Source organism: Micropterus salmoides, unplaced genomic scaffold (assembly GCF_014851395.1).
Source record: "Micropterus salmoides isolate LMB-PRFRI ecotype aquatic unplaced genomic scaffold, ASM1485139v1 Ms_hic_scaffold_2, whole genome shotgun sequence".
NCBI classification, from domain to species: Eukaryota; Metazoa; Chordata; class Actinopteri; order Centrarchiformes; family Centrarchidae; genus Micropterus; species Micropterus salmoides.
The window spans coordinates 15,910,855-15,933,048 of NW_024041150.1; the positions used below are offsets into that span (position 1 = coordinate 15,910,855).

Sequence of the window (22,194 nt, forward strand, 5' to 3'; positions counted from 1 at the left end):
GCGTTCTCCAAAAGCACCAAATGTTTTGGGGTTTTAAAATAACTTTCTTTCATGTCCACTAAGTCTCTCTGACTGCACCAGCAAATCACTAGAGCCAACGTTCAATAGATGTCACCATAGGTCTGCCCTTACATTGTCACAGCGGAGCTGTTGTCTTCCTGTGTGACTGTTTCACTGTTGTCACCTCTTGCGGCAAGCTCGCGCTAGCAAGATAACCAACTCATGGCCTGTGGAAATAAGACAGTTTTTCACGAGTAGTACCGTTAAACCTCAGCCGCCTTCTACAGAAAGTGGTTCAGCAGCAGCAGCCAGTCAACCACTGACTGAGAGGTGTTGTTTCAGGTGTGTGAATCCACAGCTCTAACACTTAGCTGGCGGTGAGGTGTGTTATGTGTTGCTGGCTGGCTACCTTAGGTTAGCTGCGGTTAGCTTGCTATGTCGAATGGACAATGTCACGTAACTGTTATCAGAAGCTTTGAAAAAGTTTCACACCTGGGTGGTCAGCACATTGAGAGAAGAGTAGAAGAAATATGGCCATGTACACAGGCCTAATCATTAGTATGAGAATTTCCTTTAGATACGAAGAAATCAAAGTTATATAAGGTTACAGTAGGCTAAATGGTATATTTGAATGTTGGCTACAACACTGTTAAGTGTCTTTGTAAAAGAAAGAGCTTGTAGAATTCTAGAAATATTATTCCCCATGTCAAATAAATAAACACTGTGTCCGTCACCGTATTTTAGAGTGGCTGCTAACGGAAACGTCCCCTGCTCAATTTATAACACAACCTATATTGATAATATTATTTTTAATAATATTGTTTAATTTAATTTGATTTAATAATAAGCCTTGTGCCCCTTCACTGTGATATAATAAGAGTATACCACAGGAAGTCTTGAGTTATTAAACGGTGACCAAGCATGGCATAAAAGAAAGTGATAGACTCACTACAATTTGATTTGGTTTTATTTCATTAATAGACATGTTTTAATGAATACAAAAACTAGTCCCACCTGGCTTCGTCGCGGAATGATGAAGAAAAGGAATTCGATGTCATAACACCGGCCCTGGGCTGTATACGCTCATTATAACACTTCTGTGAACCAATCAGATCGTTTGACTTGAGCTCCCCTTTTTCAAAGGCCCTGCCCGTTTTATAATAACCGACCAATAACCATTTTTTCGAATTGGTGTGATTAAAAGTAGGTAAGTAAATTGCCCTGTCAGCTGGTCTTCACACCTGTCTTGTCTTCTGTTCTGTTGTCATTCTTGCCGTGTTTAATGCTGGGAGAAGTCGTGCTACAAGTTCTCTAACGTTGAGATTGCGATATTCCCGACAGCATTTTAAGGCAGCACCATATAGTCCTGCCCTACCAGGAAGACTGAAGAGAATCTGAAGTAGGCTTCGCGGTAGGTGCTGTTTAATTACTACCTAAATGAAAATTGTGTTTCATTAATTTAATAATTATAGCAAAAGAGGCAGTCGTGTAAGACAAACGTTTAACTTGTGTCTCGACATAAACAACAGTGACTCCAGTTAAATGTCGGTCGATTGGCTTTTCACTGTCAAATGACAGTAAGTTAGTAGGCTACACAGTGTTTGGCATTTAACGGTTGTAAATCTGTAATGTTGTGTAATTCTATAAATTACAACACAATCATACTCCATAATATGATGTGTTTTCTCTGCCACTTCAGTTGCAAGTTGGCCTTAGACTCAAAGTAAATTGAGTTTATTCACCTATTAATAAATAACTTTTACAAATACTGGGAGGCTACATAAAAGCTATAGGCTTATGATAAATCTGAAAATCTGTTTCATATTATAAAATATTCTGATTTAATTAATTGAAAGTATAGGTCACTATAAGGTGAGTGTTAAATGTTAGGGACCCATTCTTACTCTGAAAGGACTGTAATTTTTTTTTTACATTACCTGTGACTTTGTTTCATAGGAATACTGTCTGTAAAATTAAAGACATGTGTATATATATATTGATAAAATACTATTTATTGGGGGTGTGGGACAGTGAAAGGAAAAGGAACGGATTTTCTTATTGTCATGTTATTCATTTATTTGAGATGATTTGGGTTTTTTTTTCATGTGTTGATTGAATCTTTCATGTTTTGAAATTTACAAACACACCTGATGGTGCAATCCCTTCTCAGCAGCAGTCTGGACATTCCTTTGGAGTCCCCTTCTTGAATCACTGCAATACAGCAACAGGGGTGAAGAGGCCAAGAAAGGAGGAAATCCCAGCTGCAACAACTGTTTACCAGAATGGACAGCCAGGGGGTGGGGGATTTACTGGAGGAGTGTCTCAGGGCAGTAGCAGCAACTCAAGGGTCCACCCAGCCCACTGAGGCAGAGAGGCTGAACTACTGTAGCTGCAGAGGTCAGACACAAGATGGTGCTATGCGGTTTATTTTCACCTGGGTTTGGCAGAAAGTCAGATTGGGATTAGAGATTGGGAGATTTTGTGGTGGAATGACACTTGCATAAAACCCACACATATGGTTTGTGTTGAGAATGAGGGACAAAGGCATCAAATGGTCAGCGCATCCAACATGGAGTTGCCATGAATTTGATAGGATTTCCTTTTTGTTTATCAGTAGCGCAAGTCGGGGCAGTGCTCATTAGTGTTTCTTCTAAACTCAGTAAAGGCCAGTTCTTCTGCATTCCCACATATTATATAGCAACACGTCATCAAATTAAAGCAAAAACTACATTTTCTAAACCACAGTCTCTAGCTTTTCCTGAATTAAGTTGATAATGAAGAAAGTGTTACTGAAAGTGTTAGTGTACTGTAGCTTTAAGTAAAGTTATTTCCTCTTGTAAAAGAAAGTTTAAGATTTTAATCATGTATTTACAGTTTTATTCAGAAAGTATTTAGTCTAGTTAACCTTTGCACTGCCACACACTTTCTTTGGATTTACGAGATTCCTTATATCCTGTAGACTCGCTGTGTGCAGAACTTGCCTCTCTCCTGCAAGAGGCAACGGAAATGAAGTGGCCCTTCGTGCCGGAGAAGTGGCAGTATAAGCAATCAATCAGTGCCAATGACAAAACCAACCTCAGTGACCTCATCAGCAAGCACCTATCTCAGCTACTGGTAATAATCACTCAGCTAAGTAAGGGCTTTCTTGTGGTGTTACTTGAAACAAATGATATATATGCTTACTGTGTTGTCAGGCTGTCCTAAAGGCTTCCATCACAGCTCGGGAGGCACGCACAGCCCTGGCGGTGGTCTTCTTAATCGACCGCTTCCTCTACTGGATGGACGAATCCAGCCGGCTGCTGAAGATTGCCAAGCTGCTCCACAGATGCTACCCTGACACCCCTGTGGCCCCCCAACTGGTCATACGACAGGCCAGAGTCTACCTTAACTCTGGTACATTCTTAGTTTTGTGAGGAGCCACCACTGGCAATGAATACTGTGATTGGATGAGAAACACTTAATGCATCTTCCTCCTCATTGTTTTGGGATATAATAGATTGATGTGAACACATAATATGGAAATTACATGAGAAAAGGTTTTTATTACTCTGTCATCATTACACATTTTCATTATAGAGATATGTACTGTTTTGTTACAGTAATTGTTATACACTGCTGGATGAATGTGAACATTATAATCATCATCCCTGCAGGCAAACTACAGAAGGCAGAATACATACTGAGCAGTCTCATTAACAATAGTGGAGCCACAGGTAGGTTCCTTTTATGGCATTTTAATTCACTTTATTGTTGTTTTTACAAGGTAAATAAAAAGCAAATCTTTGTTTCCTTAAACAGGTTGTTGGGCGTACCACTCTGAAAGTGACAGAGTTCTTGTGCAGGCCGTCAGTGTTCAAGTGCGTGGAATGACGTTGCAAAAGCTAGGTAAGATCTTTTTTCCCTGATGAAAGAAAATATTTCTCTTCGCTGATGTATGTTGTTGTACATAGTTTGGCTATTTTGTGCTGTGTTTCAGGTCTGTGGCTAGAGGCCGCAGAGCTGATCTGGGCTTCTCTGGTTGGCTACTATGCACTTCCTCAACCAGATAAAAAGGTAACAGACACGGCTACAATATTGTCATCAAAGTTGCCACACTATGACCTTGGAAACATGCACATCCTCACACTTTCATCATCCCTTGCTCTGCATGTCTGTATATTTGATAGGGCATTGGAACCTCTCTTGGCCTACTGGCCAACATATTGGTGTCTATGAATGATGAGGACTTCCACTCTTTTAGGACTAATCCAGATATTGATTTGGTAAGTCTAACTGATATAATGTTGTGGGTTTTTTTGTATATAGTTGGATTTGTATAATTTCTTGACTGTGTCTGTGTGATTGTTTGGTGCAGTCTTTACTTGGGGACAGGAGCCATCGTCTTCTTTCAGCAGCCCAGGCAGCTAAGATGGCGGTGGTGTACAGCCAGTACACTTCACTCTATGTGTTAACCAATGCGGTAAGTTGCTTCATTGAATGGCTCGTGGTTGCCTGCAATTGACATAAATAATAATAAACCATTTGACACTAGGCCCCCTCGCAGACACAACTGAGACAACTGCGCAGTTAGTTAAAAGTGAGCTACACTTTTTTTTAGGCTAATATGTTAGCCTAAATTTGTTTACATGTTGACTTAGCTATTAACAGTTACTGTTTGCACTGAACCCATGAATGTACAGACTCCTACACTGGGTTACTTTAATACTAAAGAAAACATGTATAAACATATAATCACAATGGAATCCATGCTGAATCTAAAAACATTTCTGTGTGTTTGACATGACATTTGACTGAGTTAGGAACTTTGGCACAAATTAAGACTCACTCTCCGTGTGCCTCCCCTTCAGTTCTCTCACGCCCCCTTGGAGGGTCTAGCCTCACAGTTTTAAAACCTCTGGCATAAATTAATGTAAAAAAATAACTCACAACAACTGTTTCACAACAGAGATAAGTTCGGTAGCTAATGAGAGAACAGGTCCAACAGAAATATATTCTGAAGCAGTATAAATATTACTTATTGCTGCTATAAATGTTCTTCTGCCTTACTCTGACCTCTTATTCTTCAGGTAACTCAAGGAACCTGCTTGTTATCGTACAGTTTCTCAGTGGAGTGCCCAAACTCTCAAAAGAAGTCTATCCTTCTGCAGGCTAGAGAGGCTTTTGAAATTGGCCTGCTCACCAAAGAAGAGGGAGAGCTGGTCACCAGCAAGCAGGAGCTTCACAGCTTCCTCAAGGCTGCCTATTCCCTCACTGCCGCGCACAAGTGGCTTGGCACTCCTCAGGATGTCGAGGAGCAGGCAACTCAAGCTTGCCAGACAGCTTTAGGAAAGTTCTATGATTACTGCCAGGCAGATACCCAGGACAAAGACGGCATCTGTGCCGAAATCATGCAACTGGTCGCCAGAGTAAAGCTTCTGTTGCAGGTGAAGCCTTTCCTTAATTCAGAAAAGGGGTCTTTTATCCCTGACAGCTACAGAAACATCAAAGACACATCGGTAAATTTCACTGTGGAACGTTTCGCTAAGGTGATGCAGAGATTCCAAAAGTATCATGAATCACTATGTGAGACAACCAGCCCAAACTGTAAGGGGACTAAGGACGAGATGGACGGGGCGAAGCTATGTATCACTGCACTGGGGACAACCATTGGTACACTCAACGCAGAATGTAGCACTGAGGCTTGCAATGTGTCAAAAGATACACCTAAAGGAGAGGAGCCACAACAGAGGGGATCAAATCCATCTGCTGTGCACCCACCTCAGAAGTCTGACCTGTGTACCACCCTAGGAAGCACAGATAACCTTGGCTCTTCATGGCAGAACTTCTCCTTGAGTAGTTCAGGGTCTCCTAGGCCCAGCAGCAGCGGCTACACGGGAAATATTGCCATTGAACTTGAAGCAAATGCAAGCAACCAGCGCTGTCTGACCACTGAGGTTGACGATGACAGGTCAGACAGGATGCTATCCGCGGGAAAAAATAAAAACAAGAAGCGAGACTTACAGGGCTGGAACTCTAGTGTCAGTTCCCATACTGTCCCGAGATCTGCAATACCTGCCACATCCTCCTCCAGTGCGAGTAGTGATTCAGAGAAGTTTGAAGTGCTGCAAGCTGAAATAGAGACACTGGCCACTGAGGACGATTGGATGACTCATGTTGTTGGTGTGCCGATGAAACTGCCAGAAGCTGAAGGAGCAGCACGTTCCTTATCCCAGCTAGCTATTAGGACATCCTCTAGCTCGCTCGGTGACAGTTTCAGTTCCCAGTCATCATGGGAGAAAATCTCAGCTAACCTGAATTCCCCCACAAACAGAAAACCTCAGCCGAGTAGCCTGTCAAAAGCAGGAACCGGCCAAGGCAGTAGGTCATCAGAGTCAGATGGGAGCTTCTTCCTCTTGGAAACACTTGATTCAGAAACCAATAATTCAGCTCATGATCATACGCACAAAAAAGACACATCTGGATGGGAATTTAGAGCCTCATCCACGCCACAACCTCTGGAGAGCCTTAATCTTTTGCCAAATATGGACACCGAAGATATCTCAGCATCTGTAAAACCTGCTGCGAAAAACTCCTTAACAATCCCACACACAAACCCAGAACAATGTGCTCCCACCGAAACCTCCACAGAGAGTTCATTTGAGATGCTGGAGGACGATCAAAGTGGACGCCAACGCGGTGAAGGTACTTCTACAGAAAAAGTGAATGCCCTTCAGAGGAAGAACCCCTTGTGCTACAGCTGCCAAAAGCACAGCATAGTAGCTGGTGTTGTTCCTGAGAGACAGTATTTGTTGTCCCAGCATGATTACCAAGCCCTGCTGGCTGGAGTTTGCCATGAATGTCTGCTGAAGAGACTTCACAGTGAGAAGACACAGTTCAAACTCAATAAACACAGAACTGCCCACAGTAAGTTTGAACATTACTGTTGAAATATGTCTTCATCATCGGTATATCTTTTTAACCACTAGCAGGAAAGTTAGGACAACAGTGTTGGTCTGGCAGTCCACCACTTTTGATCTCAACAACTATTGCGTCGACTGCCATGAGTTGTAGTAACGTCGGTGATACCCTGACTTTTCATTTAATGTCTGCTTTGGTTTATGACCAGATACCTGCAAAACTAAATTCCAATCGGTGTCACTTATACTTTGGGCCCTATTTTAATCACAGAAGTGCAAAGACCAGGTCTTGGGTGCATGGTCTGTGAGGGAGTCTCCAAGCACACACTTTGGTTCATGAAACAGCTGTGCCTTGACAGCAACAGCTCAACAAATAGAAAAATGGCTTCTCCAGGAAACAATATTGTTTTCTGGGTGATGCAGAGTGGCGTGATGTGAACAATCAGAACCAAAAATCTACATTCAGAGGCAGAATTTGAAAACCTATTGTAATATTTTGGTGAAGCAGTTTCTATGTTCACATTAATCTGACATGGCTGTGCGCGATGGCCCTGTGACACTGTGACACCGCTTCTCAAATTAAAGGCTGCAGATTTATCAGTTTATGTGTCCTCCGGCCTTCAGATGGCTGCAGGAATATAATTTACTGTAAGAATCACTCCTATTCATTTATAGAGCAATGCAGACTGCTTTACAGACATTCCTGCTTTAACCATTTGAAACTTTTTTTATGCAGATTGAAACAAATCTGCAAGGGAGTATTTAATGAAATTACTTTATTGATGCACATTTGTTGCAAGTATTTCATTTTCATCATCAAATGTGCAGCAGAGTGATGTTGTGCCAGAAACAGACATGGTTCTGGGACTAAGGCATGGTCACATTACATTTCTGGTATACAAATATTCACTCCATCACCCATTCGCTTCTGTCAAAGCCCAAATGACAAGCAGGTCCAAACGTGCTTCAGCAGAATTCGTTGGTCAGAATTCACCTTTGTTCAGCTTTGACCAGGCGGGTCTGCTCGTGCAGCCGAAAGAAAGCCGATCGCTGCTAAAACAGAAATTATTGCTCAAGCTTGTATCAGAATTGTGACATGTGTGGGAAATTTCATTGAATGGAAGTGTAACGTGATGTGCCTTAAGGTCCAATTTCCAACAGAAGATCAACAACTCGCTTTGTTTACACGGCCTAATTTCAATGAACCTCCCACCAGTGCTCTGCGCTGCACCCAATACAACACACACGGGCAAAGTGCAAACTTTATTTGCCACAAAAATAGGGCCCTTTGTGTATTGCTAAATAACAAATCTTAGCATGCTAAACCGCTAAATTATCATAATGAACATACTTGCTAAATATACTAAATATCAGCATGTTAGCATTGTCATTGTGCGCATGTTAGCATGCTGATGTATTTCTAGTATCGCCACATTTTCTGTGCTGAGCTGATAGGTCTTTGCATTGAAATCAGCACAAACTGAAGTTAATTATGAGCTGTATTATATGTAGAAACTCAACTGTGGCTTAAAGGGTAAATAAAACATTGACTGTAACTGTTCTGCTAATGTCTATTAGGTGCTCTTCATTTAAAGTTCTCCAAAGCCACAGGCCTGTGGACAGCCAGGGAGACCTGCGTTTACATCGGGGAGCCAATGGGGATGCAGGGCAAGCAGAGAGCAGCAATATGGGTACAGTTTTTACACCAGGAAGAAAGGTTAAGCAGGTACGCAGCCACACTTTCTAGGCACAACCTGAAAAGAATGACTTAAGTCTCACTTTGTGTATTTATGTCCTTAGTTATGTGGGTAAAGATTACTTGAAGCCAAAGGCGATCCAGTTCCATCTGAAAGATGTGGAGCGACAGATGACAGCCCAGTACTATGTGACTGAATTCAATAAGAGTCTTTACGACAAGGAAGTCATGGCTCAGATCTTCTTCATTCCCTCGGAAGCACTACTGGTGAGGCCAAAACATAAAGAGGAAATGAACATTTATTGTAAGAAAAATATTTTACCTCATTTAGGGAAATTAAAGAAAGCAAATTACTTCCTTCATAAATACCACTTTATTAGGACCCCCTACATATACACATACCTTCAGAGACAGCAGAGTGCAGGATAGCCTGCAGCAGCCTTGGAGCAGTTTTGGTTGAAATTCAAATGGAAAACCCCAGTACACCTTCCAGTTGTCAGTTTACAGCTACAGTGCCTTCCGAAAGTATTCGGCCCCCTTGAACTTTGACCTTTTGCCACATTTCAGGCTTCAAACATAAAGATATAAAACTGTAATTTTTTGTGAAGAATCAACAACAAGTGGGACACAATTATGAAGTGGAACAAAATTTATTGGATATTTCAAACCTTTTTAACAAATAAAAAAGTTTAGAGGGACGGCCTTGTCTTTGTAGATTTGCAGTGGTCTGATACTCCTTCCATTTCAATATTATCGCTTGCACAGTGCTCCTTGGGATGTTTAAAGCTTGGGAAATCTTTTTGTATCCAAATCCGGCTTTAAACTTCTCCACAACAGTATCTCGGACCTGCCTGGTGTGTTCCTTGTTCTTCATGATGCTCTCTGCACTTTAAACGGACCTCTGAGACTATCACAGAGCAGGTGCATTTATATGGAGACTTGATTTCACACAGGTGGATTCTATTTATCATCACTAGTCATTTAGGTCAACATTGGATCATTCAGAGATCCTCACTGAACTTCTGGAGAGAATTTGCTGCACTGAAAATAAAGGGGCTGAATAATTTTGCACGCCCAATTTTTCAGTTTTTTATTTGTTAAAAAGGTTTGAAATATCCAATAAATTTCGTTCCACTTCATAATTGTGTCCCACTTGTTGTTGATTCTTCACAAAAAATTACAGTTTTATATCTTTATGTTTGAAGCCCGAAATGTGGCAAAAGGTCGAAAAGTTCAAGGGGGCCGAATACTTTTGCAAGGCACTGTAGAAATACTCTCATGACGGAGCCGATATTTTGTATTTAGTATTCTCTTAATTGTCTCTCTGCTCTTCTCTGAATGAATGGGACCAAAAAAAAAAACAGAATTTGCCATTTTGTCCTTAATACCTCCTCTGAATTTAAACACCATATTCCAAGACGGTTAAGAATAATGAGCAGTGACAGAAAACCATCATCTTCTAACACCACATTTCCTGTAAAGAAAAAGAAAATTATACAACACAAATACACAGCTGTATCTCTTCAGCTAAATGTATTAGTTTTGTACAAAGAAAGGCTTTAAATATTTACTAGTTTACCTCTTGTTTTCTGTACCTGCATAGATTTTGAATGGAAATGAGATTGTGGGCTGTGTAACCGTGGAGCCCTACATGCTGGGAGACTTTGTCAAACTGACAAACAACACTGGGAAGAAGAACAAGAGTTTCCAGGCTACAGAATATGGCCTTGCCTTTGGACACTTTACCTACCAGTTCTCTGACTGCCAGGAAGTTGTTGTAGACCTGCAAGGTGTGTATGTGTGTGTTTGTGTCACTGATCACTGAAATCCCCGAGAGTGAGATTATTTTCCACAAACTGTGTATTTTGTCATATGGCAAATGTCACACTCCTTTCCACCTGACGAACGCATCCTAATCCTCCTTTTTATTCACAGGCTGGGTAACTGCCAGTGGCAAAGGGCTGACCTACCTCACTGATCCTCAGATTCACTCCACCAAGACCCCTAAAGGTCCCTCCAACTTTGCTGCCAGAGGCCTCAGGTACTTCCTAGAAGAGCAACATGGACCACAGTGCAACGGGATTTGCCAGCTGCTCAAACTGCCTCCAGTGGACAGAAAGCCTCAAGTTCTGCCCCAGAAACTTTGAGAATGTGCAGATGTGTTTGTATGTGGGAGTGAAAAGATAATGTTAAATTATGAGTAACAAGCTATTGATGCAAGTTTACATATTTCAAAGTTTACATGAATCAAATCCACAACTGACATAAATTGTAAAGTATCTCTTCTTCTTCAGCTCTTCTGGTACCTTTTATGTAAACAGGGTGTGAGGTTTTACATTTTAAATTGTTTAAAATGATTTATTATTAAATCTGCACAATGTAGGAGTTTTGTTACCTGGATCAACTCATTCTGTAGTTTACTGAAAGAGGACAGAGTTGGATGACATTTAAATTATTGGCCTATGTGGTGTTAGAAAGGTGATTATTTCTCCATACTCTGAATGATAATCTAGTCTGTGAATTACAGCCGCTGAATTCCAAGATAAGTTCTATTTCAGTTTAGCTCCTGCTGCAATAATTATAAAATACTTGTGTTGTTTTGTTTTGGTATAAAAATCTGCCAACATCAGTAGTGGCTTTCAACATGTATGTCAAATGTAAGCAGGTTACATATTAAGATTTAGTCATCTTTACTCAAACATAATGGGGTAGTGATTTGGTGCAAGTCACTACAACAAATTCAAGACTATAAATTCTATAAATCAAAAGTACTTTTGTTGTAATGTTTACTTAAGCAACCTTAAGTCAGTCAGTCAGGTGACTGCTGTACACCTCTAGATCAGTTAACCTTGTTAACGTCAAGGTTTCTTTATCATTGACAAGCATTTGTTAAAAGTTGTTGATTATCTAACAACAGATTTTGAAAACAAAGTCTTGTTCTCCTGCTATTTTCCCATCAAACCTGCAGCATGATTGAGTCCGAAAAGGAAAACACACCCAGATTAATGTAGCCACTGTTTTACTCAGTGATGGTGATGTAGGAGAAAATGTGATGTCCCCTGGTTTATACATACAGACTGCATGATTGCAGGTTTCCTAAAGTGTCATCAACTTTCTGTGTAAGCCGTTGTTCAATAAAGTGTATTTGTTATGTTTTCGGTAGTTATCACTGTCACTGACTGGATTGTTGTCTAACTGGACTGGCAGTGCAGGAATCACCTGACAAATGATGTTGATTGTAAAGCTGGTCCTTTAGTGGTCAGCACTGCATACTGTATATCTGTCATTGCCCCTGTGTGTTAGATATTCAGCTTTGTTGCACACATTGTTTACAATAAAAATATTTAAACTTGTAGTCATGCCAACATCAGTAGTGGCTTTCAACATGTAAAATGTGATAGTTACTCAAACATAATGGGGTTGTGATTGATTTAGTCCAAATCAATATAACAAATTCCAGACCCTGATTATTCTATAAATGAGAAGGACATTTGTTGCAATATATTTATTTAAGCTGCCATACGTCAGCCAGTCAGGTGACTGCTGTACACCTTTAAATCAGTTAACCTTGTAAATGTCAAGGCTCCTTGAACATTTAAGAATCTTTGACTATTTAACAATAGATCTAAGTATTGTCCTGCTATTGTTTCCATCAAACCTATCACGATGCAGCATGATCGAGTAAGAAAGGGAAAACATACCCAGATTAATGTAGCCAGTGTTTTACTTACTGACATTGATGTAGGAGAACTGTGTTGTTCTCTGGTTTATACATACAAACTGCATTATTGCAGATTTCCAAAACTATGTGACCTGAACTTTCTGTGTAAGTAAATAAAGTCCCTCTATCTCTATAGATATATGTAATCAATAGAGTAAATCATTAAGGCAAGAAGATGGCATGATAATCAGGTACTCAGATGACTGCAGTCCCACACCTCCACATCATATGACAATGAGCATGGAGCTATTAGCACATGTGATCCTCCTCTCCATTCAGCCAAAATCCAGTTCTGGGTTTGTTAGCCTTGATCTTTGTGCACAATAACAGCATTCTTTACCCCTGACCCACTGTGCACAAGCCTCACACTCACTCATCTACATGCATGGCCTAAAACATATTTCACTGAGAAATCATCTGTTTATTTTGTTATATATGTTCTTAGTTTGGCTGTGAAATGTGTAGGAATATATCATCTTTAACAATTATACAAATATTCTGTACAATTGTGTCCTCCATGAAAAATATTCACCAGCCTTTCACTCTCCACTCAGATGTATCAGGTGTTTCAGGGCTTGGCTCTCATGGGAGCAACAGGGTTAAAAATAAAACCAGGAAGAAGGTCCTTCTCCCGGAGCCCCAGTGTCCGTATTTATAAAGAAGTGACTCCCCTCAAGCAACAGAGTGTTTGTGGCTGCTTGACGACAGAAGCCTGAATTGTAAAATATGAGACTCTTGGTAGTGTTAACATGCGTACTGGCAGGCTGCCTGGCCGAGAAGCCTCAACCATGCTGTAAGTAAAATAACAGAGAGAAAAGTGATTGTGGGAATTCAATTTTATGCTTTCCTTATATTATTTAAAAAAATATTTGTACTGGAAATGTTTTTCATTGCTGACTTGTGTAGCCTAACCCTTAGGCCTATTAAACACTATTTCACTCTGTCAAATGAGTGCTTTATATTAAATCATTTGTCATGATTTCACAATTTCTTCCATAACACAGCGAGTCCTCCTCTTCTGAGCGGAGCCCTCACTATGGTAAGTGTTTCAAAATACATTATGTGAGCACAATAAAGCAGGATCTGATCATGATGCCTAAGAACAATGTAAACTCATCACCATTGTTTTCTCCATTCAACCCTGAATGAAAAGCTGGGGGGTTACGCCACGTACCTCTATGATGCACTGGAACAACGGATACGGCTCAGTGAGATGGGCACTTTTGACAATAAGACATTCACCTCTGACGTTCTTCTGCTCTTCAAAGAGGTGACAAAAGCAATGATATGAACATCTTATCAACATTTTAGAGCGAAGAAGAGAGAAAAGTACATGGGAAATAATTTTATTCAAAGTAGAAGCATACAGACCTGCTTTGGAATATTATAGGTACTCAAACATTCATCCTGAATTTTCAATATTTTAAAAACTGAGTATACATTTGCATTGTGATTTAGAAAATGTTATGCCTCCACCAACCAGTCAAGCTGCAATTTACATCCACGTCTGTCCAGACTCACATGTACTGAATACTATAATATTACTTTTTAATATAAAGTGGATTTGGCTAAATGGAGGTCATCTCTATATTGAGGATGTGATTCCAGTGAATGGGCATTGTTGAACTGATTATAAAGGATTATCATAGACGTTTGGCTAAACAAGTCCTTGATTAGGCCACTATGTAAATAATTCTTATAGACTGCATTTTTAGTCTTTGGGGCTTAGCCCAGCCCAGAAATCTTCACGTTTTCACCTGATAATAATACAACTAATATTATCAATAATAATAGGGGAAGCGAAACACAAAATTCAGGCTGCAAGTGACAATTCAAACTATAAAATTACAACAAGATGTAATGCAGTGCAGCTCTCAGGCGTTCTGTATTGCTTTCAAATGTCGTCACCTATAGATCAACTTTTCTCATGTAATATCATCCCTGCTGAGTCAGCACACTGACTGAAAGTAACCTCTTTAAATGTGCATGTAGATTCACGTCAATAATAAATGATATAATTTTAATTAATTTATAAACCCCTGGACTTTAATAGCTTCTGCATTTCAGCAGCTTTTCTGCTCAAAACCTTCTGCATATTCAGAATCTCTCACACATGTGTGCTCTGACACGTCAAAAATAAAGTCATAATATTTTAACAAAATCTAGCTGTCCTATACTCGACGATGGGGGCATGTCTCCATCACTTTTTTGAAAGTAGTTGTTATAAGAAATGTTAAATAACAAATAAAATAGCTTTGAGAAAGGTTTATCTGCACACTAAGAAAGCATGAAATGCAATATAAAAAAATAGAAGAAACAAATGCATTGAAAAAATAGTAACTTAAGCTAAAAAGATGAGCTACTGTATTATATTCCATTATATTTTAATATTCTGAAATGTTCCCTGCCACCTGAATTTTGTTTTTCCCTTCATATAAATAAAATACATTTCCACCATCAATTGGTGCAGAGGATTTCAGAATGCAGGAAATTAAGTGTTCTCTTAATGCACTTTTCTGAGGGAGGACCCCCCACTAATACATTTCAGCATTGAATATTTCGTCCACATAGTGTTCAAATATCTTCTCGTCTTGTCCTCGTGAACCCAATGTTGGGCATCGTCACCTCTCGTGAGCTAAAAGTGTATCGTCACACCCCTAATCAGAGCCCTTATGTCCCTTTTCAACACAAAGTGACGTCCTTGCCTATACTCTGCTGTACACTGGCTGCAGCTCACAGCTGACACTGATGCTCTCTCAGAACGGACGTGATGGAGCACATACTGTGCTTTGTTGTGTCGTCCTTGTGTGTGACATAGGCCAAATCCTTCTTAAAAAGTGCTAAAAACCTATGAGGTCACAAAAGTGTCACATATTCCTGTTCTTTGGTTTTGATGTTGACTGGTCAAAAAGTGTTGTTCCAGGATACAGAGATGTCTTTGAAGTTGACCTTGTTGATAAAACCGTCATCACTTCAACATCTGCGTGAAAATTTGTTATAACTACAGCATCAATTCTTGTGTTGAGAGTAGTGGCCAAAAAAAACATGTTTTGTGAAGCCACCGTGTCCTTTGACCACCAAATTATAAATCAGTTCATCCTTGTGTCCAAGTAGACGTATTCGCCATATTTGAAGAAATTTCTTCTAGGTGTTCCTGAGATATTCACGAGAAGGGGACGGATATGAGGTCACAGTGTCCTTGACTCGGAACCAAGGGCGTCGCTTTGTGTTGAAAAGTGGTGGCTCATATGAGGGGTGTGACAAAACACTTAGTCCACGAGACGTGATGTTACACAATATTGGAATCACGAGAACAAGACAACAAGAGACTTCTATATTTATAAGAAATATTCATTGATGAATAAGGCTACTCGATTGGGGGGTCTGGGGTTCCTCCCCCATAAGGTTTATTCATTCATTCCTATTGTGCAAGTAAACCTTTCTCGTAGAATTTTTATTTGTTATTTAACATTTCTTGTTTCAAGCTAATTTGCAGAAAACTTTTAGCAAATGCTTTCAAAAAGTGGTGGGGACATGTCCCCAGTGTTCCCAGTGTAAATGACAGATATGCCTGTGACCACCAAATTCTAATCAATCTAATCAGAGCCCAAAGCAGAGGCATTAAAAAAAAGGGATCCTTTTAAAAAGACGACATTTAAGAAAAAAAAGATACATACATAATGGAGCATAATAACAGTTAGCAGTTTCCTATGTAAAGGGTGCAGAAAGTCTTATTACTTGTTTATTGCTGAGAGGTGGACTTTAGTCTGTGTCCAAATCTGTCTGCCTCTAAATCATGTGAGCACAAATGTTATGTTAAGTCTATATTATGTCAAAAAGTCTTACATGATGGTGTGGAAGGCAGAGGTCAAAACCAGGGACGCCAGTCCTGACAGGCAAACTAATCCAGTAGGAGGGCAAGATAAATCCTAAATCCAAAAGACAGGCAAGGGCCAAGGAAAAAACGATCCAAAAACACTAGGAACGGCTGGAACACTTGACACGCTAGTGAGGGAAAGATAACTAGACACAGGCGAATCAGGGTGGGGCAGGCCATGAAAACTGCTGAGAAGACACACAAAGGCAAGGCAAGGCAGCTTTATCTGGCATAAAGGCAGGAAGTACAGTAACCTAAGACACATAACTGAAGTAAAACCCCAAATCATCAGATGTTAGAATAATTGTAACACTTAATAACAACTTGTTCTACAGTAATCGAACAGTGCTGCTTTTAAAAAGCATTAAAACCCCTCACTTTTTGGTAAAAACACCCTGAGTTGGTATTTAATGAACAATGATTATATTGCTGTATGTTTATGTGTAAATGTCAGATGTAAAAAAAAAGAAATTAATCAAAATAATCAACAGTCATCCTCATTCACTTTCGTCCATCAGGGTACCATGTATGAGATTAACAAACATGATCGCACGTGCAAGAAAAGGCCTCTGAAGACAGACTTCCAGCCTCTGGAAGTCCCAAAGAATGCATCCCTGCTGGCCCAGGTTGTTTTGGGCACTTCGTCTGGACCTGGACAAGGACTCCTGGTCAACAGTTGGATAGGAGATCTTCCCAACAATGCAGGTTAGAGAGCATGTAATGGTTAGATCTGTCCTAACTGTTTAATCCTCAATCCCAGTTAATTAACACATTTATTTTATTTTCCGCTGACCTACAGGAAAGTTTGTGACCACAGTCACTAAATCTGGATGTATTCCTGTCAGCACTGTGTATCACTCGGACCAGTTTGGATGGGCGGTGATAAGGTTAGTTTACATTTTCATCACTGACTGAATCTGAAATATAGCGTCCGACCAAGTGATCATCATGTGACCGTCTTTCTGTTTGCCATAGCTTCTTCAACAACATCATCGGGATTTCGGACCCCAGTCTCCTCAACCCTCCAGACTTCTGCCCGAGTGCAGAGATGAAGGTTGACATTGAAGAGCCAGCAAACTTCCTCAGCGTGTTCAATAACTAGCACTGAGGGCCTCCTTTAAAAAATGGATCTTCTGTACTGAATCATCAAGCGTCAGATTTTTACACATTTTGAAATTCCTGTTTTTAATGCATATTTCTGGCTTAAACCTAAAGCTGCACCTAAAGCTGACGTTTTCATGTTGACAATGGAATTAAAAGTGTGTAATGTGGACTGGCGTGTGACTACACTTGTCTCAATAAAAATATAAGAATACTGAACAAATGACTATATTTCACCTTGTCTCTTTGTGTAATGAAAATGTACAATACACAGCATTGTAATATTAGGGCAAAAGGGATTAATGACAGGAATTTAAGACTACATCTTTTATACTATAAATTACTAAGTCTCCAGTGACAACAGAAAAATGAATTAACATGACTGTATCATTTTATAAATCAACTTTCCAGAATCTTTTAAGTGGAATTTGAAATATGTGATGAATCTTTTTATTTTTTATTTGATAGCGTTAGAGCTGTAAACCTTGAACAAAAGACAAGCAAAGTCACTGAGCAACATATCCTATTTTATGGATTTGTTGCTGAACTTTGGTGATGTACATTAATACTAATGAAGAGCAAAGACCAGAACAGCTCAATAAGAGATGCCTACATCATTTCCCAAGCAAGCAAATGATCAAAAATCTTTATTGTACTCAACTCTTCCTTGTCCTTTAGGTAATACAACAAGATTATGCAACAAAATGCAGAATCTGACCTTTTCGCTCAACTTTTACATTAATAAGAATAATGTTTGAGCTTTACGGGGCCCCTGGAGTGGCAACTGAACTATTTGTATGCTTTTCATTTGCATAAAATTTCTTTTGAGTGTTCAAGAGGAAATTGTGTCTTAGACCCTGGAACACAAATTCTCCTTTCTAAATTCCCTGGAAGTCAAAAGGTTTAATATTTAGATATAGATCAACAGATTTGCCGTTATATGGCTCTACTGAAAGAAATATTATCAAATGCTTTTATTCTGACAGGACAGGTGTATGAGCTACTGACGACACAAAGAAAACCTGGCAGTGGGACTGGGAGCCTCAACAGCTTGTTTATAAGGAAGTGAGCGCCTTGAAGCAGCAGCACATTTGCCTCTGTGCAGACTAAAGTGGATACCGTCAGACAGCATGAGATCCCTCGTCCTGTTTGTGTGCCTGTCAGTGGGCTGCCTAGCTCAGAGACCACATATATGCAGTAAGTACAACAGCACAGATGTTGAGTTAATTTACCTACTATCAATACCAATCAGGCTGTTCGGTTTTGCTGTAGCATTTATGAGGAAACATGATGTCGCAAGCTTAGCCACAGCTGTGATGTAAATGCTCTGTTTATAATAAAACAGTGAAAACACGTATTTCATTTTAACAGGATCCCCGCCGCTGCTGACTGGAAGGCTCTCTGTGGTAAGTTTTTTTTTCCGCAGGTGATTATGCAACTGTGTAAACCAAGTTTCCTGATAATGCATGAAAAAGATTTTATTCACCATACTGGATTACTGTTGATTTGGAGTAATGGGATCACAGCCAAAGCAATAAGCTTGCTGTAATAAGGAAACTTTCAATAATTTTTGTGCCATTTCCCAAGTCCACCCAAAGTGAGAAGCTGACAGCCTATGCCAAGTACAGCTATGACGCACTGGGAAAGCGCATCCGCCTCAGAGAGTTTGGATCTTACAACAACATGACCTTCCACTCTGATGTACTTCTACTCTACAGACAGGTAATGACAGCATAGCAGTGGTTATCTGCATTAGGAGATGTCATGTACAATACAAATCACTGTATAATGCAATCCTTTCCTGCAGGGTGTTATGTATAAGATAAACTACAGGGACCGCACATGTTGCAAGAAGCCCCTGTGCACACGCTTCCACCCGCTGGAGATCCCACGGAATGCGTCCCTGCTAGGACAGGTTGTGTTGGGCAGCTCCTCTGGACCAGGACAGGGACTTCTGGTCAACACCTGGGTGGGAGAGATGAAGCTGAGAAATGGAACAGGTACAGTAAGAGGAAGCTAGAGAGCAGGGGAAATTTGACAGAAGAATTAAAAAGTCATGCGGTGTACATAGCACATGACTTCCTGTGATTCTTCAGTCTAATCAATGCCTGAAGTATTTCATGCTCCAGAACCTGCTGGTCTGGTTGTGCTGCCTCGACTCACATGTGATCCATTTCTGTCTCTGCAGCAAAGTACATGAGCACTGTCACTGAGTTTGGATGTGTTCCAGTCAGCACTCTGTTTTATACAGAAAAGAGTGGATGGGTCGTGACAAGGTCAGTGCAAACACATGACAACTCACAAGAGGGAAGTACAAGATTTTTCACAACATAGGCTTTTTGAGAAGCTTGTTCGAAAAACAAATATATAAATGGCGCACAATAACTCTCAAAGACCACATTTTATTTAGGTGCATCGGTGTGTGGATACTGGTATTGTACCTAACTGTACCTAATAAAAACAGCCATGATTATAGTTAAATCTATGTGTTTCCTGTTATGCACAGGCCAAATGGTTGCTGTGACATATGAGCGAATAGTCCAACATTTTTCGGAAATAGGGTTATTCACCTACTTGTCGAGAGTTAGATTACAAGATTGATACCACTCTCATATCTATTAAAGATGAAGCTCCAGCCAGGAGATTGTTAGGTTAGCTTAGCGTAATGACTAGAAACAGGGAGAAACAGCCTGGCTCTGTTCCAAGGTGGAACAAAATCTTAAGCTCAAAGGTTGCATTATAGCTGAAGAGTTGATTTGTTCTTTAATATGCTATTTGGACACTTGTCATAGTACAATGATTACAACTCAGACTTTTTCAACCTCTGAGAAAAAAAAACACTAAACAACAGGAGAAAATTGCCATTATATCTTCATTTTATAATGAGATTTTCTTGCCCCACACTCCAAGTATCCTTCAGCATATATGGAGCTTCTGTCCTCTTGGTTGCAGTAAAGAATAACAGTAGCATACATTGTGTTTGTCTGCACAATTTCAATAAAAATTCTGTCTGTTTTCCACCTTCAGCTTCTTCAACAACGTCATTGGTCTAGAGGACCCTCAGCAGCTCAACCCTCCAACCTTCTGTGAGGACGCCCTGCTGGAAGAAGACGATGGAGAGGATCCAGAAACCTTCTTCAGCTTGTTTTAAAATAGACTATTTTCAGATATGTGGTGCACTGTGATGATGACTACTATGAACGAGTCTTTGCACTGTATTATTACTTTTTCATGTCTTTGGTGTAGTGGAATTTGTGAACAAGCTGTCTGTGGGTTAAAATGATGTGAAACTTCAATGTCCTGGAATAACACTTTTTGTTGCGACAGCTCAGGAGATTGGGGGAGATTGTGACCATATTTCACAGTTGGTTGAATAGATGACACTTTTGACTCAAAGGTCAAAGGTCATTGTGACCTCAAAATAGATTTTTAGCAATACTTTAAGAATGAATTGGGTGATTTCAGATTTCATACAAATTGACAATGAGTAAACAAAAACTACCACAGTACGGGCTTTCCTCCATCTCGTCAATTCCGCCTTTCACTTCCTCCATCGTTCTGAATTTAGAGCATCATCTGAATCATGTGACTACAAAACTGTCTTAAAGCACGCCTAGCTAATCGTGATCCTGTGAGTGAGTGAGTGAGTTTCACCTACACCTCATAGAGAAGCTTTGCATTGAAAAACACCAGGGGAAAACAAAAGTACCCCAAGTGTGTAGCTCTGCTCCATCTTATGGTTACACATTAAGTACCTGTTTAGCCAATATATCTTTGATAATCCTTCATTAATCAAATTAACAATGTATATTCACTGGAATCATACATAACGTATCATCAATATTGTGATAACTTCCATTTAGTCAAAAAATAAAACCATGGGGTGGTGATTCTAGTTCCTAGATGCTGTAAACAGGACAATCTGGAGACTGGCAGTCATGAAATGCAATCAGGCTTCCAAAGAATTTGACAATTAATTTGTTTGTTTCGTTGACATATATTGCTGCTTAATGTTGTTTGCTCAATATGTTCTTTGTAAATTCATCTATTTTTAATAATCACATTTAAAACTATCAATTATACACAGCTAAGAACAATCGACTCTTCCTTATTTGTCTTTAATTTTCTAACATTCTTCCTATTAATAATCATATAAATAAATACATTTTTATAATCATTTTCATGTGCAAATGTATCATATTTTAAGGGATTCTCGTATTATCTTTGATCAGCATGGAAAGGATTTGGTTTCATAGTAGAGCAATACTCTCATGTCTGTTAAGTACGAAGCTAGAGCCAGAAGGCAGGTAGCTTAGCTGAGCATGAAGACAGTTAGCCTGTCTCTGTCCAAAGTTCAGAAATCTACCTATCCAACACCATCAAAGCACACTTATTAACAAGTTGCATCTAGTTTTGTTTAATTAAAAAAGTCAGTGGGTTATGCTACTATTTCTTTGCAACTTCGGGCCTGGAAATTCATGGTTCTTTTTATGTTTTAAGAGGTTGGACTGGGTGTGTGTGAGAGGACAAAGGTATGTGTTTTATGTACGTGTAGCTACTCCTACAGAAGTTGGGACAGAATCCTGTATAACTAGGCCAGAAACAAGCTGACAAAGTAGGTCAAAGCGGCAAAGAGAAGCTACTCGGAAAAACTGGAACTGGCTGAATTGTTTTTCAGCCAACAATCCTGTGTCAGTGTGGAAAGGCCTGCAGATTTTCACCTACTACAGGAGACCATCCCCGCACATTGCGGAGAACCTCCTCACAACCTGAATGTGTTTTACTCAACAGATCACTGGAGCTGTGTCCAGTTCTCTTCTGCTTTAAACACTCCACAATCATCCCAGACCCCTAAGTGTCAAGAGGAGGTGTACAGGTATGGGCTGCTATTATTAAAGATGAG

The 22,194-nt window shown here is 39.9% G+C and overlaps 2 protein-coding genes across 7 annotated transcripts; both read left to right on the forward strand.

Moving 5' to 3' along the window:
• The first annotated feature begins 130 nt into the window (after positions 1-130).
• alpk1 (alpha-kinase 1) lies at positions 131-11,947 on the forward strand. Of its 6 annotated transcripts, none has more exons than XM_038731649.1 (15): positions 131-342; positions 1,342-1,411; positions 2,171-2,397; positions 2,960-3,114; positions 3,195-3,393; positions 3,654-3,713; positions 3,799-3,885; positions 3,977-4,053; positions 4,167-4,262; positions 4,355-4,459; positions 5,067-6,903; positions 8,475-8,622; positions 8,697-8,859; positions 10,196-10,382; positions 10,528-11,947. In XM_038731649.1, the coding sequence occupies exons 3-15, from the start codon at positions 2,283-2,285 to the stop codon at positions 10,737-10,739; spliced, it is 3,441 nt and encodes a 1,146-aa protein (XP_038587577.1). In that variant the 5' UTR covers positions 131-342; positions 1,342-1,411; positions 2,171-2,282; the 3' UTR covers positions 10,740-11,947. The 6 variants fall into 6 exon arrangements, with proteins under 6 accessions (XP_038587577.1, XP_038587578.1, XP_038587579.1 ...); XM_038731650.1 differs by having other exon boundaries at positions 2,174-2,397; XM_038731651.1 differs by lacking the exon at positions 131-342 and adding an exon at positions 359-1,207.
• A 997-nt stretch (positions 11,948-12,944) lies between these two features.
• epdl1 (ependymin-like 1) lies at positions 12,945-21,390 on the forward strand. The gene is made up of 13 exons (XM_038730872.1): positions 12,945-13,106; positions 13,318-13,352; positions 13,467-13,583; positions 16,709-16,895; positions 16,990-17,077; positions 17,166-17,291; positions 17,760-17,769; positions 18,353-18,488; positions 18,663-18,697; positions 18,879-19,013; positions 19,099-19,291; positions 19,480-19,567; positions 20,319-21,390. The coding sequence occupies exons 1-13, from the start codon at positions 13,040-13,042 to the stop codon at positions 20,440-20,442; spliced, it is 1,341 nt and encodes a 446-aa protein (XP_038586800.1). The 5' UTR covers positions 12,945-13,039; the 3' UTR covers positions 20,443-21,390.
• Positions 21,391-22,194: the final 804 nt, after the last annotated feature.

What these genes read in the sequence shown, in the direction of transcription:
- alpk1 (XM_038731649.1), top strand. Translation starts at nt 2,283, where the DNA reads ATGGACAGCCAGGGGGTGGGGGATTTACTGGAGGAGTGTCTCAGGGCA. An exon ending in TAACAATAGTGGAGCCACAG is followed by an intron (nt 3,714 to 3,798) that starts GTAGGTTCCTTT and finishes TTCCTTAAACAG; the next exon opens with GTTGTTGGGCGTACCACTCT. An exon ending in TTCCTCAACCAGATAAAAAG is followed by an intron (nt 4,054 to 4,166) that starts GTAACAGACACG and finishes TATATTTGATAG; the next exon opens with GGCATTGGAACCTCTCTTGG.
- epdl1 (XM_038730872.1), top strand. Translation starts at nt 13,040, where the DNA reads ATGAGACTCTTGGTAGTGTTAACATGCGTACTGGCAGGCTGCCTGGCC. An exon ending in AGATCTTCCCAACAATGCAG is followed by an intron (nt 16,896 to 16,989) that starts GTTAGAGAGCAT and finishes GCTGACCTACAG; the next exon opens with GAAAGTTTGTGACCACAGTC. An exon ending in TCAGAGACCACATATATGCA is followed by an intron (nt 18,489 to 18,662) that starts GTAAGTACAACA and finishes TCATTTTAACAG; the next exon opens with GATCCCCGCCGCTGCTGACT.